This window comes from Mauremys mutica, chromosome 13, assembly GCF_020497125.1.
Source record: "Mauremys mutica isolate MM-2020 ecotype Southern chromosome 13, ASM2049712v1, whole genome shotgun sequence".
NCBI classification, from domain to species: Eukaryota; Metazoa; Chordata; order Testudines; family Geoemydidae; genus Mauremys; species Mauremys mutica.
In genome coordinates, this window is record NC_059084.1 from 30,040,538 (window position 1) to 30,055,626 (window position 15,089).

The following is a 15,089-nucleotide window of genomic DNA, read 5'->3' on the forward strand; positions in this document are numbered from 1 at the left end:
CCCTCAACCTTGCATTTATCCAAGAACCAAAATTTTTTTTTTCCCTTTTTGATCACAGCTGCAAGACCAATGCTTAGAGAAATTTTCCCACTTTCTGCCAGAGTGTTTCTAGCCCTGGAAGGATGTAGGGCCAGGTCTACCCCTAAATATTAGGGAGCTACATGGCTCCCAGGCATGAAAAATTCACACCCGAAAGTTAAGCCAGCCTAAACCCTGGTATAGACACCACTAGATAAACAGAAGAATTCTTCCATCAACGTAGCTAACATCTCTCAAGGGGGTGGATTAACTATAGCAACAGAGAAATCCCTTCTGTGGCCTTAGCAAATGTCTATGCTACAGCACTACAGCAGCTTCTCTATAGAGCTGTAGCTCTGTCAATGTAGTGTAGACAAGATCTAAGTTATAGGCACCTAAAATCACATCCTGATCAACACATCTGGTCTCTCCTCCATTTCATTCCTAAGTGGTTTTAGAAGCAGATATCCCACAAACTACTAAAGTTAAAAAGGATGGCTTTATGCCAAAAGCTTGAATTCCTAGATTTCAAGTGGTTATAAGGCATTTGTTTCTAGCCCCATGGAACTCTAAAAGTGAACTGCAAAAGCAATTAATTCAGACTAGGTGGTCACACTTGCGAATCCCAAAATAAAGTGCATTTGGGCATCTGATTGTGCACAGGTCACACCATTTACTCACGAAAATTCCTATTCAAGGCTAACGGTTTGCCAGGCTTGACTGCAATTGCCAAGATTACCATCAGTATCTTCAGCATGTATGGTAATGATGCATCTTGTATACGGGATTATAGTTAACTCACACCTCTGGTTTTATCATTTTATGAATGGGACTGAAAGCAGGGTTTGTTTAAAATACATCTTTGTCAGTCTTATCATTTCCTTCTCGGAAAGCTTTTCCATGCTTCTGTCAGGTGGAGAAGTTTCTATGGTTCGCCCTTGGAAAATCATGGGCCCTTTGTATTTGCAAAACACAGATTTCCAGCTCAGCCATTGGACCACCTTGACAGTCTAGTGCAACTTGTCTGTCAGATGGTCATGGACAGTAGTGCAGCCAATGGCACCTTGATGCCTATTCCCCACGCATTGTCCTCACATGTTACCACAGTGTACGGAGCTAGAAAAACATGAAGCAGCAAGAGAGAAGCCTGGAGGACTAAAAGAAGATTCACCCCCAAATCCAATTGCTCGTGTCAAGAATTATGGCATTTTTATGCTCTTATTATGACTGAGGTGATGAAAGTTGTCTTCTCAGCCTTAACTTCTGCAAAATCCAAACCAGAGGAAGCAGTCTGAATTGTGGGCAGTCTGATTAACCCAGATTGTCTCAGCAATGTAAAATCAAGTGTTTCTCACATGAATAGTAGTCAATGTACATATCAAATAATATAAACTGGAATTCAGGCAGAGCTGATCACTTCAATAGGAACAGTACAAGAGTGGGAGATAAAATATGCCACCTGTACTGGGTGGCTCTCAGATGGTTTCTCTTGCTGAGGTTTTGGTTGTAACCCCAAGCACATCACATCATGTATGGAAATGGCCCTATGTCCTTCATGGCTGATGAAAGCAATGGAAAAGACAACAGGCCCATTATTGTCAAAGATTCCTAATGCCTCCTTAGGGACAGGAGCATACCAATGACATTTAAATAAAACAGTGCTTAGGACCTTGCTCAAGAAACCATATTTGATTGTTAACACACAGTTTGTCTTGCCTTGAATCTCCCCTTTTAAGAGAAGGTAATTGAAAAGATAGCGATGAGCCGGCTCCAGTACTGATTATACAGATTTTGATGCCTAACTTCTGGCTTCAGGCTTGTTTATGGAAACATCACTATTGATATGGATGATCTTGTGATGATGCAAAAGGTAAAGTTCCCAAGCTGATTTTAACAAGATTTACCAGCAGCTCTGGATAACATTGTAACTGTATGGTCTGACTGACTTGCCTGCAAGATATTGCAGGAGTAGACTGAGGAATCTTTTAGTTTTACTTCTTCTCAGAAGCATCCAAAAAGGGTAGTGCTGGGCAATCTCTTCTTCCCTTGGCCCCGCAAATGCAGGGTTCCACAGCATACCATTTGTAATCCCTTCTGTCTGACATTCCTATTAAGCCATTTGGAAAGATCAAGAGTTTGGACTACTGGGTCATCAGTATAACAATACTCAGCTCTTTGCCACCATCTCAAATAATATGGCATCTATAGTGTCTTTACTCTGCCAGTATACAATACAGAGAGCTGGATGAAGATTCAAGCTGGGAAAACCTGCAGTTTTGTTTCCTGGTAAGGGGAAGGAGATGGGGGATTAAGCCAATGGTGTGTCTTCATCAGCTAAAAAGTGTGTAATATCTGACCTCAAGGTCTCATTGGATTTATTGCTGCTCTTTGACTCAAACTGCATTGGTGACCCATAGTGTGGGTGAGTTTGTCATTGATCATGGACCATTCTTCTTCAATCTGGATCTCACACAGTCATCCACACCTGTGTTACCATCAATTGGGACAAAATGTGTCCTAGAACTAATTCCTCCAGCTACTGCAGAACCCTTCTGCCTTCCTCCCAACTGCTGCAGGATGCCCCAAACACAGGACCTAAGATCAAGTCTTTACATAGGCTTCCTGTTTGCTTCTGGCTGTAATTCAAGATGTTGGTAATCATATTCAAAGCCTAAATGGTGTGGAGCCAAGGTATCGAGAGACTGCCTCTCACCCTATACACCAGTATAGCAATTACTATCTATTAAGATCAGCTGGGAGACTGCTAAAATTGAACACTCAGGGCATGATACCTTGCAATGCAGTTGTAGGGTGCTGCAAGTACAAGCATAGGTAATAAAGTAGTACAGGGAGTGCAGTGGAACGTATTCCTGTATTAGTGAGATAGACATTATGACTGCCAAGTCACTTCTGTCTAGGAATCTTCAGAAAAGAAGGCAAAGCTAAGTGTCTCAGTTGTATTCCACAGATTGTTGTGCACTGCACGATAACTTTCAAGCACGTGGTTTCCCCATGTTTGGCAGCATGGCTCTCAGTCAAAGAATTTGCTTCTCTTGGCATCACAACCATATAATGGTTTCTGAATTTAATTTAATTTAGAGACCATACAGCCAACTAAGTGATTGGGCAACAAAATGGCAAAATGGCAAATGAAATTTAATGTGGATAAATGTAAAGTAATGCACATTGGAAAAAATAACCCCAACTATACATACAACATGATGGGGGCTAATTTAGCTACAACAAGTCAGGAAAAAGATCTTGGAGTTATCGTGGATAGTTCTCTGAAGATGTCCACGCAGTGTGCAGAGGCGGTCAAAAAAGCAAACAGGATGTTAGGAATCATTAAAAAGGGGATAGAGAATAAGACTGAGAATATATTATTGCCCTTATATAAATCCATGGTACGCCCACATCTCGAATACTGTGTACAGATGTGGTCTCCTCACCTCAAAAAAGATATTCTAGCACTAGAAAAGGTTCAGAAAAGAGCAACTAAAATGATTAGGGGTTTAGAGAGGGTCCCATATGAGGAAAGATTAAAGAGGCTAGGACTCTTCAGTTTGGAAAAGAGGAGACTAAGGGGGGACATGATAGAGGTATATAAAATCATGAGTGATGTTGAGAAAGTGGATAAGGAAAAGTTATTTACTTATTCCCATAATACAAGAACTAGGGGTCACCAAATGAAATTAATAGGCAGCAGGTTTAAAACAAATAAAAGGAAGTTCTTCTTCACGCAGCGCACAGTCAACTTGTGGAACTCCTTACCTGAGGAGGTTGTGAAGGCTAGGACTATAACAATGTTTAAAAGGGGACTGGATAAATTCATGGTGGCTAAGTCCATAAATGGCTATTAGCCAGGATGGGTAAGAATGGTGTCCCTAGCCTCTGTTCGTCAGAGGATGGAGATGGATGGCAGGAGAGAGATCACTTGATCGTTGCCTTTTAGGTTCACTCCCTCAGGGGCACCTGGCATTGGCCACTGTCGGTAGACAGATACTGGGCTAGATGGACCTTTGGTCTGACCCGGTACGGCCTTTCTTATGTTCTTATGTTCTTAACTTCAATCTGTCAGAGTCAAGTACTCTGAATCTTTCATGTATCAATTTGTTTTTAAAATCTAAATCCCCTTATCCTTAAGTAAAATCATGATATACTGAGTAAACAGATAGGAAAACAGATAAGGATACAGCTATACCTGAGGACCTAAGCATATTAAATCCCCAAGAATTACTTGTATCATACATCTTCATAAGGCTTCATCTGTGATGAAGCAAAATTTGCAAAGCAACAACTTCACAAACCCTGCCCCAGCCTGCAGTGGATGCATTACCAGGATAATTTGTAAGCAACAAGTCTTTGTCCAGATACTAGTCCATGCAATAATAAGCACTAGGGATGGCAAAGTATACTTTCTCTTAATTTTTCTTTTCAAAACAATTGTCTTTAGATGTTACTTGTTTAAAATGCAAAGCCCTCCAAACTGAATCTACATTGTGTTTGATAGTACAACCAAACCCCAGAAAAAGGACATAGTAAAGCATTCAGCATCGTTATAAACTGCAATGAAGTAAAATGAATGGATATCTTACCATGCAGTGGGATTGTAACTTTCTGTCCCATTGTCCCTGTTACAGTAGCTGTTGCCATGGTCAAAATTGTCTGTCCCGGTGAGAGAGAGACATTTTCAGCAGCAACGCTTGAAGCTGGGGCAATTTTCAACTTCGTTCCTTCAGAGAGAACCTTTTCTATCTGCACGTCTTTTGGGCTGTCGTCGCCAAAGAGCCTTCTCTTAGCGCTTCCAGCTGTAGGAGAGCTGTAGCGCTCATGAACAGAGATCGGAGACAATGGCTGCATGTCTAATATGCAAGAGAGGAAAAATCATCACTACAATATGCAACAGTTTAATAGAAATACAATTTCCAAAATGAGAGAACTGCTAGTCTCCAAGCTACAAAGAGAAGTCAGAATCACAAGAAACCTTCCACTGACAGAACAGTAGCACCATAATACACAGATCAAAGTCCTCTAGCCTTTCAATTGCTTCCCCTTATTCTCCACTATTCCCAAACCATTTCATTTGATTGACAATATGTTTGGATTCTTAGCCAGTGGAAAGCAATGGAGACCTCTTCCTCCTCCAGTCACATTTTTCCTGTGCTCTAGCTGCTTGGACATCTTGTTTCTCTGTCTCTTCCTCTTTAATCCCCTCACTACTACCCAGCTTGAATCTTCTCTCCCTTAGCTCATCCCTATATCTCTACTTCTGCTCACAAACTCTGCTCACTTTTGCTGCTGCCCAATAGCATGAGTGGAAGCAGTTGAACTGATCAATACAATATCAGTTTCACTCTTCTGCTTCATGGAACCCTTTGGAAGCACATGATAACCTCCTGCAGCTCAAGATACTACACGGTGTGTGTCCCTCTCCATCCCACAAAGCAGAAGAGTTTCTGGGTAAACAGCAAAGTGAAACTGGCTAAAACTTGGAAGTTTCACTCTGCTACTAGCTTTCACCCACTCCCAGAAGACATTTCCTTGTCAGCAGAGGTAGGTGCATTTTTTCAAGCTCTGCTCTTCTCCCCTTTCAGTATGCTTCTTTACTTTCTGTAAATTTCTTTGAATGGTAATGACAGGTCATACAATCCAGTGTAAAGAACTGTTTGCCTTTTTGTGAAAAAACAGCAAGTCCAAGTTGTTGGTTGTGGGGTTTTTTTTGGGTTAAAAATAAGTGTCCATTTAAGAACTAATGAGAGAGAGGATAGTATTTTTTCTTTTTCAAAAGAAAACTGACCTATCAAATCTGAGAATGGAGGCATAAAGATAGAAAATACAGGACAGAACCAAACTGGGTAGCGAACTACTGAACAGATTAGAACAGCAGGAGAAGCAGAGCTACCAGCTGTCAAGGATTACAGCTACGCCATCTGAATCAGTATAGACAACCCTAGAAAAGGCACAAAGGCAAATATTACTGATTCAGGGTAGGCAATGTGGACATAAACACTGGTGCGTCACTCACTGCAATACAACTGACAGAAGCACAAGCAATTGAGTGTTATGGAGACAAAGCCAGAGAGATCTAGGGAGAAGATTTCCATACAAAAAGTTTGAAAAGCCAAATGACTAAGATTCTAAGCAAACACAATTCAAAGACACCCAGGATTTCTCTATGTATTACTATGAATGGTTTGAAATACTATATACTACAAACATCAGAACTCATCTCAAACTTACCCCGTCGTAAACTTCCACCAAGATCTGTGCGAACCTCTTTCACTCGGGGATGCACAATAGGCGATATTGGCATCATAGGGAGGTGCCCTAGTCCACTTCCTCCATTACTGGCTTCAAAGTTACTTGGGTATATTACCTGGGATATAAGAGATGTCAGTTTAAGAATAAATAAACTTCGCCTCTTCATACCATCTACTATTATTAAAAAAGGATGTCAGAGAACACGGTCTTGGTTTTCATAATTATTTCATTACTGGATAAATTGTTGCATTTGATTAATATCCTATGCAAAATATCAGTCCTGGAAAACGAGTACACTTGCATTTTCTGGCAATTTATTTTCCCTTCAACATACTTCTTCACAGGTTGGGACCTTGTTTTCTGAGGCTTGTAGAGCTTTCCATAGGGCAGAGTCACTGGTCCAGGCTAGACTCTCCAGAATCTGTTCTTCAATGTTGTTGAGGTGCTTCACCATGTCTCTGGAGAGTCCTTCCTCAGACCGAATCAATACTTCAATCACCTAAAGGGAAGCAAGGCAGTTTAATCAGCCGTGCTAAACCAAAGCCACCTCACCCATCCTTAACTCCACTCTGACCAAATGCTAGCTGTAGCACCTGCAGTTCAGAAAAGGTTGCCAGCACAACTGGGAACAATTAGCTATTTTCTGTTGGGGGATTATGAGTACCTGGGTGGTAATTACTATACTATTGATACAACTGGTAGTAATTTGGGAGAATGTAAGTGGAAGGAACAGGAAGCAGGAGGGGGAGCTCAGAAATTGAGCTGTACAAAGGAGAGAAACAGTGTGGAAAGCTCCTGCTGCAATATGCCTGTGTCGTGTTCTGTTTAAAAAAGAACCGTGGAATAAAAAGATACATGTGATGAAAGGAAAATGGCCTGGGTGTGTTTATGACTGAGACTATGGGAACAGGCTAGAAAGCATAGTGCACTCATCAACTGACCATTCATTTCGGGTCCAGTTCAACCCTCCCTCCTTGTTTTTAAAAGCTCCAGCTTCTATTACATACCTTGCATGTTTCTGCTCCTCTTCCTGATACCTCTCCTCATCCCACACACTCCCCTCACCCCAAAACATACCATCTTGCCATAGCTAGTGCAAAAGCATTCTATGCTGGAATCCTGTGGTCTGGAATAGTTTCCCTACATCAATTTTCCATCTGATTCCAAGTCTCAGAGGACCTCTGTTATACAGGAGTTCAGACTAGACGATCATAACGGTCCCTTCTGACCTTAGAATCTATGAAGACATTTCCTGCTTTGTCATATATAAGACGGTTACTCACCGTTGTAACTGTTGTTCTTCGAGATGTGTTGCTCATATCCATTCCAGTTAGGTGTGCGCGCGCCGCGTGCACGTTCGTCGGAAGTCTTTTACCCTAGCAACACTCAGTGGGTCGGCTGGGCGCCCCCTGGAGTGGCGCCACCATGGCCCCGGATATATACCCCAGCCGACCCTCCCACTCCTCAGTTCCTTATTGCCGGCTACTCCGACAGTGGGGAAGGAGGGTGGGTTTGGAATGGATATGAGCAACACATCTCAAAGAACAACAGTTACAACGGTGAGTAACTGTCTTTTCTTCTTCGAGTGATTGCTCATATCCATTCCAGTTAGGTGATTCCCAAGCCTTACCTAGGCGGTGGGGTCGGAGAGAGACATGGCGGAATGCAAAACCGCCGAGCCGAAGGCCGCGTCGTCTCTAGATCGCTGGACTAGAGCATAGTGCAAAGCAAACGTGTGGACCGAAGACCAGGTCGCCGCACGGCATATCTCCTGGATCGGTACGCGTGCCAGGAACGCGGCAGAGGAAGCCTGAGCCCTGGTAGAATGGGCAGTGAGGTGGCCTGCTGGGACATGGGCCAAGTCATAGCATGTGCATATGCATGCTGTTAGCCACCAGGAGATCCTCTGTGCTGAGACGGGGAGGCCTTTCATACGGTCCGCCACTGCCACGAAAAGCTGGGGGGATTTGTGGAAGCAGGGAAAGCTTCAATAAGGATTTGAAGCGGATTTTAATGCGTGTCAGTCAGTTAGCAAGAGTCAGGCCATACTGTAACCCTAATGACGTGAGATTTGTAGGAGCAAAGATAGTGCGAGGCGACAGGACAAGAACTGTGTACAAAGTTATTACGACCTTGCAATCACTAACCAAAATGCAGGCTTGCTTTTCTTAAGAAAGAGACAAATAAGATAAGCCTCTCTGCTATGTATAAACAAAATGTATTTGTTGCTTTTTACTGTCTCCATGATTGCTAGAAATTGTCTGTAACAAAGGTATAAAGGCTTGATGTAATTGTTTACCAGTTGAGAGACCTGTCCAGGACTGGGGCGACCCTGTGTCCTATGGCACTCTCTCCCTCCATTGTAATTACTGGAGAAATAATAAAGTATTTGATTTTGCTGCACCCAAACAAAAAGCGAGAACTGAGTTTTTCTTCGACAGATTTACGGAAGGGCCTTGTGCGGTCAATATAAAATGCGAGCGCCCTGCAGACATCTAAGGAGTGTAACCGCTGCTCCCGTGAGGAGGAATGAGGTTTAGGGAAGAAAACTGGGAGGAAGATGTCCTGATTAGTATGGAAGGCCGAAACCACCTTAGGGAGAAAGGCGGGATGTGGCCGCAACTGAACCTTGTCCTTATGAAAGACAGTGTAAGGGGGGTCTAGAGTGAGTGCTCGAAGTTCGGAGACCCGCCTGGCCGAAGTGATGGCCACCAGAAAAACTGTCTTCCATGATAGGTACAGTAGAGAGCAGGTTGCCAGCGGCTCGAAGGGGGGACCCATAAGCTTGTTTAATACCAGGTTGAGGTCCCAGGTGGAGGCAGGACGACGAACTTGAGGGTAGAGGCATTCCAGTCCCTTCCTAAACCTAGCGACCACCGGGTGAGAGAACACAGAGTGACCAGCCTCTCCAGGATGGAAAGCAGATATGGCCGCCAAGTGAACTTTTAGGGAGGATATGGCAAGGCCCTGCTGCTTAAGCTGCCAGATGTAGTCCAGAATGACTGGAATGGGGGTCCCGGAAGGCGTAAGGGCCTGTGACGCACACCAGGCTGAGAAACGCTTCCATTTGGCCGAATATGTAGACTGAGTGGAAGGTTCCCTACTACTGAGCAGAACGTGCTGCACAAGGGCGGAACAGCGCAACTCCGAGGCGACTAGCCACGCAGGAGCCACGCCATGAGGTGGAGGGCTGGAAGGTCTGGGTGACGGAGAGTGCCGTGCTCCTGGGTTATAAGGTCCGGGCAGAGGGGGAGGGTGATCGGTGTGGCTACGGAGAGGCTGAGGAGTGTGGTGTAGCAGGGCTGCCTGGGCCACGCTGGGGCAATCAGTATTAGATGTGCCCTGTCCTGCCGGAGTTTTAACAGGACCCTGTGCAGCAGCGGGAACGGAGGGAATGCATAAAGCAGCTGGTGCTTCCACGGAATGAGGAATGCGTCCGAGATCGAGCCTGGTGAATGACCCTGGAACGAGCAGAACACTTGGCACTTCCTGTTTGGGCGAGAGGCGAATGGATCCACCTGGGGAAAGCCCCACTTGCGGAAGATTGCATGGATAATGTCCGGTCTTATGGACCACTCGTGACACAGAAAGGATCTGCTCAGCCGATCCGCAAGAGTGTTCCGAACTCCCAGGAGAAAGGATGCCACCAGGTGTACCGCATGAGCTATGCAAAATTCCCATAGATTGATGGCTTCGAGGCAAAGAGGGGAAGAGCGGGTCCCTCCCTGCTTGTTTATGTAATACATGGCCGTTGTGTTGTCCGTAAACACGGAGACACAATGGCCATACAGAAGCTTGCGGAATGCTTGGCATGCCAGGCGAACCGCTCTGAGCTCTCGGACATTTATGTGGAGGGAGAGCTCCTCTGATGACCACAGGCCTTGGGTGTGCAGGCGACCGAGGTGGGCTCCCCAGCCGAGGGATGACGCATCTGTCGTCAGAGACAGGGTGGGCTGCGGTGGGTGGAACGGTAACCCCGCACACACCATGGAGGGGTTCAGCCACCAGTCGAGGGAGTGCAGTGTACTCGGCAGGATGGTGACTAACGTGTCCATCACATCCCTGCCCGGACGGTACACCGAATGGAGCCATATTTGAAGCGGACGGAGGCAGAGCCTGGCGAATTTGGTAACGTATGTACATGCCGCCATGTGGCCTAGGAGACCGAGGCAAGTGTGGACCGAGGTCGTGGGAAAGGCATGCAGACTGCGGATGATCGCGGACATTGCCAGGAATCTTGGCTGAGGCAGACAGGCTTTGGCCAGAGTGGAATCCAAGGTAGCTCCTATAAAGTCCAGCCTCTGAGTGGGGACCAGGGTGGATTTGGCCACGTTGAGCATTAGGCCGAGACGTGCAAACAGGTCCTTTGCCACTCGTATATGTACCCTCACTTGCTCCTGGGAGGCTCCCTTGATGAGCCAGTCGTCCAGGTATGGGTACACGTGGAGCCCTTGATGACGGAGGTGGGCGGCGACCACCGCCATGCATTTCGTGAACACTCGAGGCGCTGTGGAGAGGCCGAAGGGAAGGACCGCAAATTGGAAATGCTGATGGTCCACTACAAAGCGGAGGTATCTCCTGTGCGGAGGAAAAATGGCTATGTGAAAGTAAGCGTTCTTCATGTCGAGGGCAGCATACCAGTCTCCGGGATCCAAGGACGGGATAATGGTCCCCAGGGAGACCATCCGGAATTTTAACTTTATCAGGAATTTGTTGAGGCCCCGTAGGTCTAGGATAGGCCTGAGACCCCCTTTTGACTTGGGGATCAGGAAGTAACGGGAGTAAAACCCTTTGCCCCATTCCTCCTTTGGCACCTCCTCTATCGCTCCGATGGTGAGGAGCGTCTGGACCTCTTGCAAGAGGAATTGCTCGTGAGAGGGGTCCCTGAAGAGGGACTGGGAGGTGGGGTGGTAAGGCGGGGTTGAAGCAAATTGGAGGTGGTATCCTTGCTTCACGGTGCGCAGGACCCAGATGTCCGAAGTCAGGTGGGACCATGCAGAGAAAAAATAAGAGAGGCGGTTGGAGAAGGGAGGGAAAGGATCCCGAAGGAGGAGTGCTATGCTGTCCTCGGGCGCATCTTCAAAAGGACGACTTCGGACCCGCCTGTGGCTTGGAGGGGCCGCGGCTTTGATCCGTTTGAGGACCAGAATATCGTCTGTGGCCACCACGCCCTCGGCGCCTGTCAGAATCCTGCCTCTGCCTAGGCACAGAGTACGGACGGAAGGTCTGGGGGTGGAAAATGCAACGCTGGGTCACGGGGGTATGCATGCTCAGGTTCCGCATAGTGACCCTGTTGTCCTTTAAGGTCTGGAGTCTAGGGTCAGTTTTCTCCGAAAATAGGCCCTTACCCTCAAAGGGTAAGTCCTGGATGGTATATTGGAGTTCCGGCGGAAGAGTGGAGGCTTGCAGCCAGGAAATATGCCTCATGGTGATACCGGACGCTAAGGTTCTGGCTGCAGAGTCCGCTGCATCCAGGGAGGCCCTGGAGGAAGGGAAAAAGGTGGCCAGAAAGGCCTTGAATTCCTGGCGGGAGTCTTGAGGAAGCAACTCCCGGAACTTGCTCATCTCCGCCCAGGTGTTATAGTCGTAGCGACTCAGCAGAGCTTGCTGATTCGCTATTCGGAGTTGCAAGGCACCCGCCGAATACACCTTCCAGCCTAGAAGGTCCATCCTTCTGGCTTCTTTGGATTTTGGGGCCAGGGCTTGCTGTCCATGACGCTCCCTTTCATTGACGGACTGGACCACCAGGGAGGAAGGAGGAGGATGTATATACAGGTACTCGTACCCCCGGGATGGTACCATATACTTACGCTCGACCCCCTTCGCCTTTGGCAGAATGGAGGCCGGCGACTGCCACAAGGTGTCTGCCTTGGCTTGTATAGTCTTAATAAAGGGCAGAGCCACCCTAGTGGGCGCGTCAGCTGTAAGGATGCTGACGACGGGATCCTCAACCTCTGGGACCTCCTCCACCTGCAGATTTATATTGAGAGCAACTCTCCTGAGGAGGTCCTGGTGCGCCGTGAGTCTATTGGAGGCGGGCTCGAGGCCGATGTGCCTGCCACTGCCTTGTCCGGTGAGGAGGACGAGCCGCCGGGGACAAGGGGGTCCTGTACCTCCCCTTGGTCCTGTGGTGGTTCCTGCTCAAGCTGCGCCGGCGAGGTGGACGCTTGAGCCAACTGGTCGTCTGTGCCAGCTGGTGGGGGACGACTAACCGTGGCCTCTGGGGCCCGGTGCTCCGATGAGGCAGCACGTGAGGGAACCAGAGGAGCACCTTGGGCCTGATGGTACGCCCATGGTGTCCAAAAGGGCCACTGCTGAGCACCCTGCGCTTGAGAATGGGCTTCTTGAGACAGGTCCTCAGGCACATCTGCATCGCGGTCTTGTGAGTAGTAACTGCCCGCTTGGGACGGTACCGACGGATGCCTGGATGGCCATGGAGGAGCAGAGAAGCCTTGGGCGGATGTCCCCACAGACCTGGTGTTCTTACGGAAGGGGGACCGGTGCCGTGAAGAATCTTGGTGCTGAGATCTAGACCGGGACCTGCGACCGGCCTGGTGCCGGGAGGTCGACCGGGACCTGGAATAGCGGCGCCGTGAGCGGCTCCTAGGTGAGCGGTGCTGGGAGCGGTGCCTAGACCGTGATCGGTGCTGTGAGTAGTAGGACGGCGACCGGGACGTAGAACGGTGCCGCGAGTCGGACCGGCGCCGCGTGGTGGAGCGGTGCCGGGACTGCGAGCGGCACAACGATCAAGAGCGGTGCCGGGATCTGGATCGCCTGCGGGACCGCGATCAAGAGCGGTGCCGGTCAGGTGCGCTGATAGAAGCTGGACGAATGAGGGCCGGCTTTCCAATTGATTGAATTACCCGCACCAGCGGTGCCGGGTCTGTCAGCGCGATCAGGTCCTTAGCCACTTCACATACCTCCGGCGTGGATGGTATGACAAGCTCAACCACGGCGGGTGCCGGGTGCTGGACTCGACGGCCCTTGCCGGACCGGAGTCGACGGCGCCGGCTTAGCAGATGCCGCGGCGGGAGCGGGCGCCGGGCAGTGCAGCTGAGCCGTGCCCTCGTGCCGCGCATCGGGCGGTGCCGGAGCGGCAGGGGTCTTAGTCTTTTTTGCTCTTGATGAGAGCGAGTGCCTCAGGCCTGGTTTTGGTGCCGGCGATGTCCGGTGCCGAGGGCTTAGGCGTACCGGTGCGACCCGGTGCCTATGAGGTGCTCCTCAAGTCCGATGGAGCCGCGCTCGGTGCCGAGGACGAAGGGGTGAGAGCCGCCTCTATAAGGAGCTGTTTAACCCTAATGTCCCGCTCCTTTTTAGTGCGTGGCTTAAAGGACTTGCAAATTGGGCACTTAGCTGTTAAGTGCGACTCGCCGAGGCACTTCAGACAGGAGTCGTGCGGATCCCTGTGGGCATCGGCCTGTGGAAAGCCGAGCACGGCTTAAACCCCGGGGAGCCGGGCATGTGCTCCGGTCCCGGTGCGGGGAGGGGCTAAGCCCCGAACCCGACTAAACCTACTAATTACTAACTTAACAATTAATAAATAACTACACTTATCTAAATTTCAACTATATCTACAACTATATACACAAAGAGAACGAGAACTATGAGAATGCTAGGGAGGTGGAGGTCAGCTAAGCCGCACTCCACTGTTCCAACGACCGACACGGGCGGTAAGAAGGAACTGAGGAGTGGGAGGGTCGGCTGGGGTATACATCCGGGGCCATGGTGGCGCCACTCCAGGGGGCGCCCAGCCGACCCACTGAGTGTTGCTAGGGTAAAAGTCTTCCGACGAATGTGCATGCGGCGCGCACACACCTAACTGGAATGGATACGAGCAATCACTCGAAGAAGAACTGTTTCTTTCTCCCTCTCCTCCTCCATCTTTACTGAGTGAAAATATAGTTTAGTTCTTCACAGAATTTTAAGATCCAGTATAACAGGCTTCATATGAAATGGTGATTATATATACACGTACACCATCATTTACAAGTATCAGAGTGGTAGCCGTGTTAGTCTGGATCTGTAAAAGCAGCAAAGAATCCTGTGGCACCTTATAGACTAACAGACGTTTTGCAGCATGAGCTTTCGTGGGTGAATACCCACTTCTTCAGATGCAAGTGCACTTTCACCCACGAAAGCTCATGCTGCAAAACGTCTGTTAGTCTATAAGGTGCCACAGGATTCTTTGCATCATTTACAGTTTACGTTACCAGTAAATGTTAAATTGGTTTTTAATAGATGCTCTACCACTTTATAACTAGGTAATGTTCACAAATACCATTACCCATCAATTTAAAACTTCATTTGAAAAAAGGTTAAAGCCCTTACGGTTGTGAAGCTAGCCTTACAAAGAACAACCTGACATGACAGATATTAGTCACGTCACTTAATGCTCTGAGACAATACAGTGATGAGTGTGGTTTAAGAGCCGATATCAAATAGGAAGTGTGATTCAAGTGTAAACCAATGCTGTGGAAGAGAAAGTTAGTCACCTTGTGCAGTAACATAGGTTCTTCGAGATGTGTGTCCCTGTGGTTGCTCGACTTTAGGTGTTCGTGCGCCCCTGTGCTCGTAATCAGAGATTTTTGGTAGCAGTGCCCGGTTGGGTTGCACATGTGCAGTCCTCATCTCACACTGCTTGAAGCGGTCAACTGGTGCTGGCTCTATTCCTTCTTTACTGCAGAGACCAAGTAATAAACCCCAAAGTAGAAAAGAAGAGGAAGGGTAGTGGAGCACCCACTGGGGGACACATCTCGAAGAACTTCCATTACTGCACAAGGTGAGTAACTTTCTTTTCTTCTTCAAGTGCT

General features: G+C 48.0%; 1 protein-coding gene across 4 annotated transcripts in view; it reads right to left on the bottom strand.

The window, feature by feature from the left end:
- RBL1 (RB transcriptional corepressor like 1) overlaps window positions 1-15,089 on the bottom strand; it is a 129,250-nt gene that overhangs the window by 46,730 nt on the left and 67,431 nt on the right. For all 4 annotated transcript variants that reach the window (XM_044985794.1, XM_044985796.1, XM_044985793.1 and 1 more), the window contains 3 exons: window positions 6,614-6,778; window positions 6,259-6,394; window positions 4,614-4,880 (listed from right to left, as the gene is read on the bottom strand). In XM_044985794.1, the coding sequence (XP_044841729.1) occupies window positions 4,614-4,880; window positions 6,259-6,394; window positions 6,614-6,778 (568 nt within the window). The remainder of the gene's footprint in view (window positions 1-4,613; window positions 4,881-6,258; window positions 6,395-6,613; window positions 6,779-15,089) is intronic.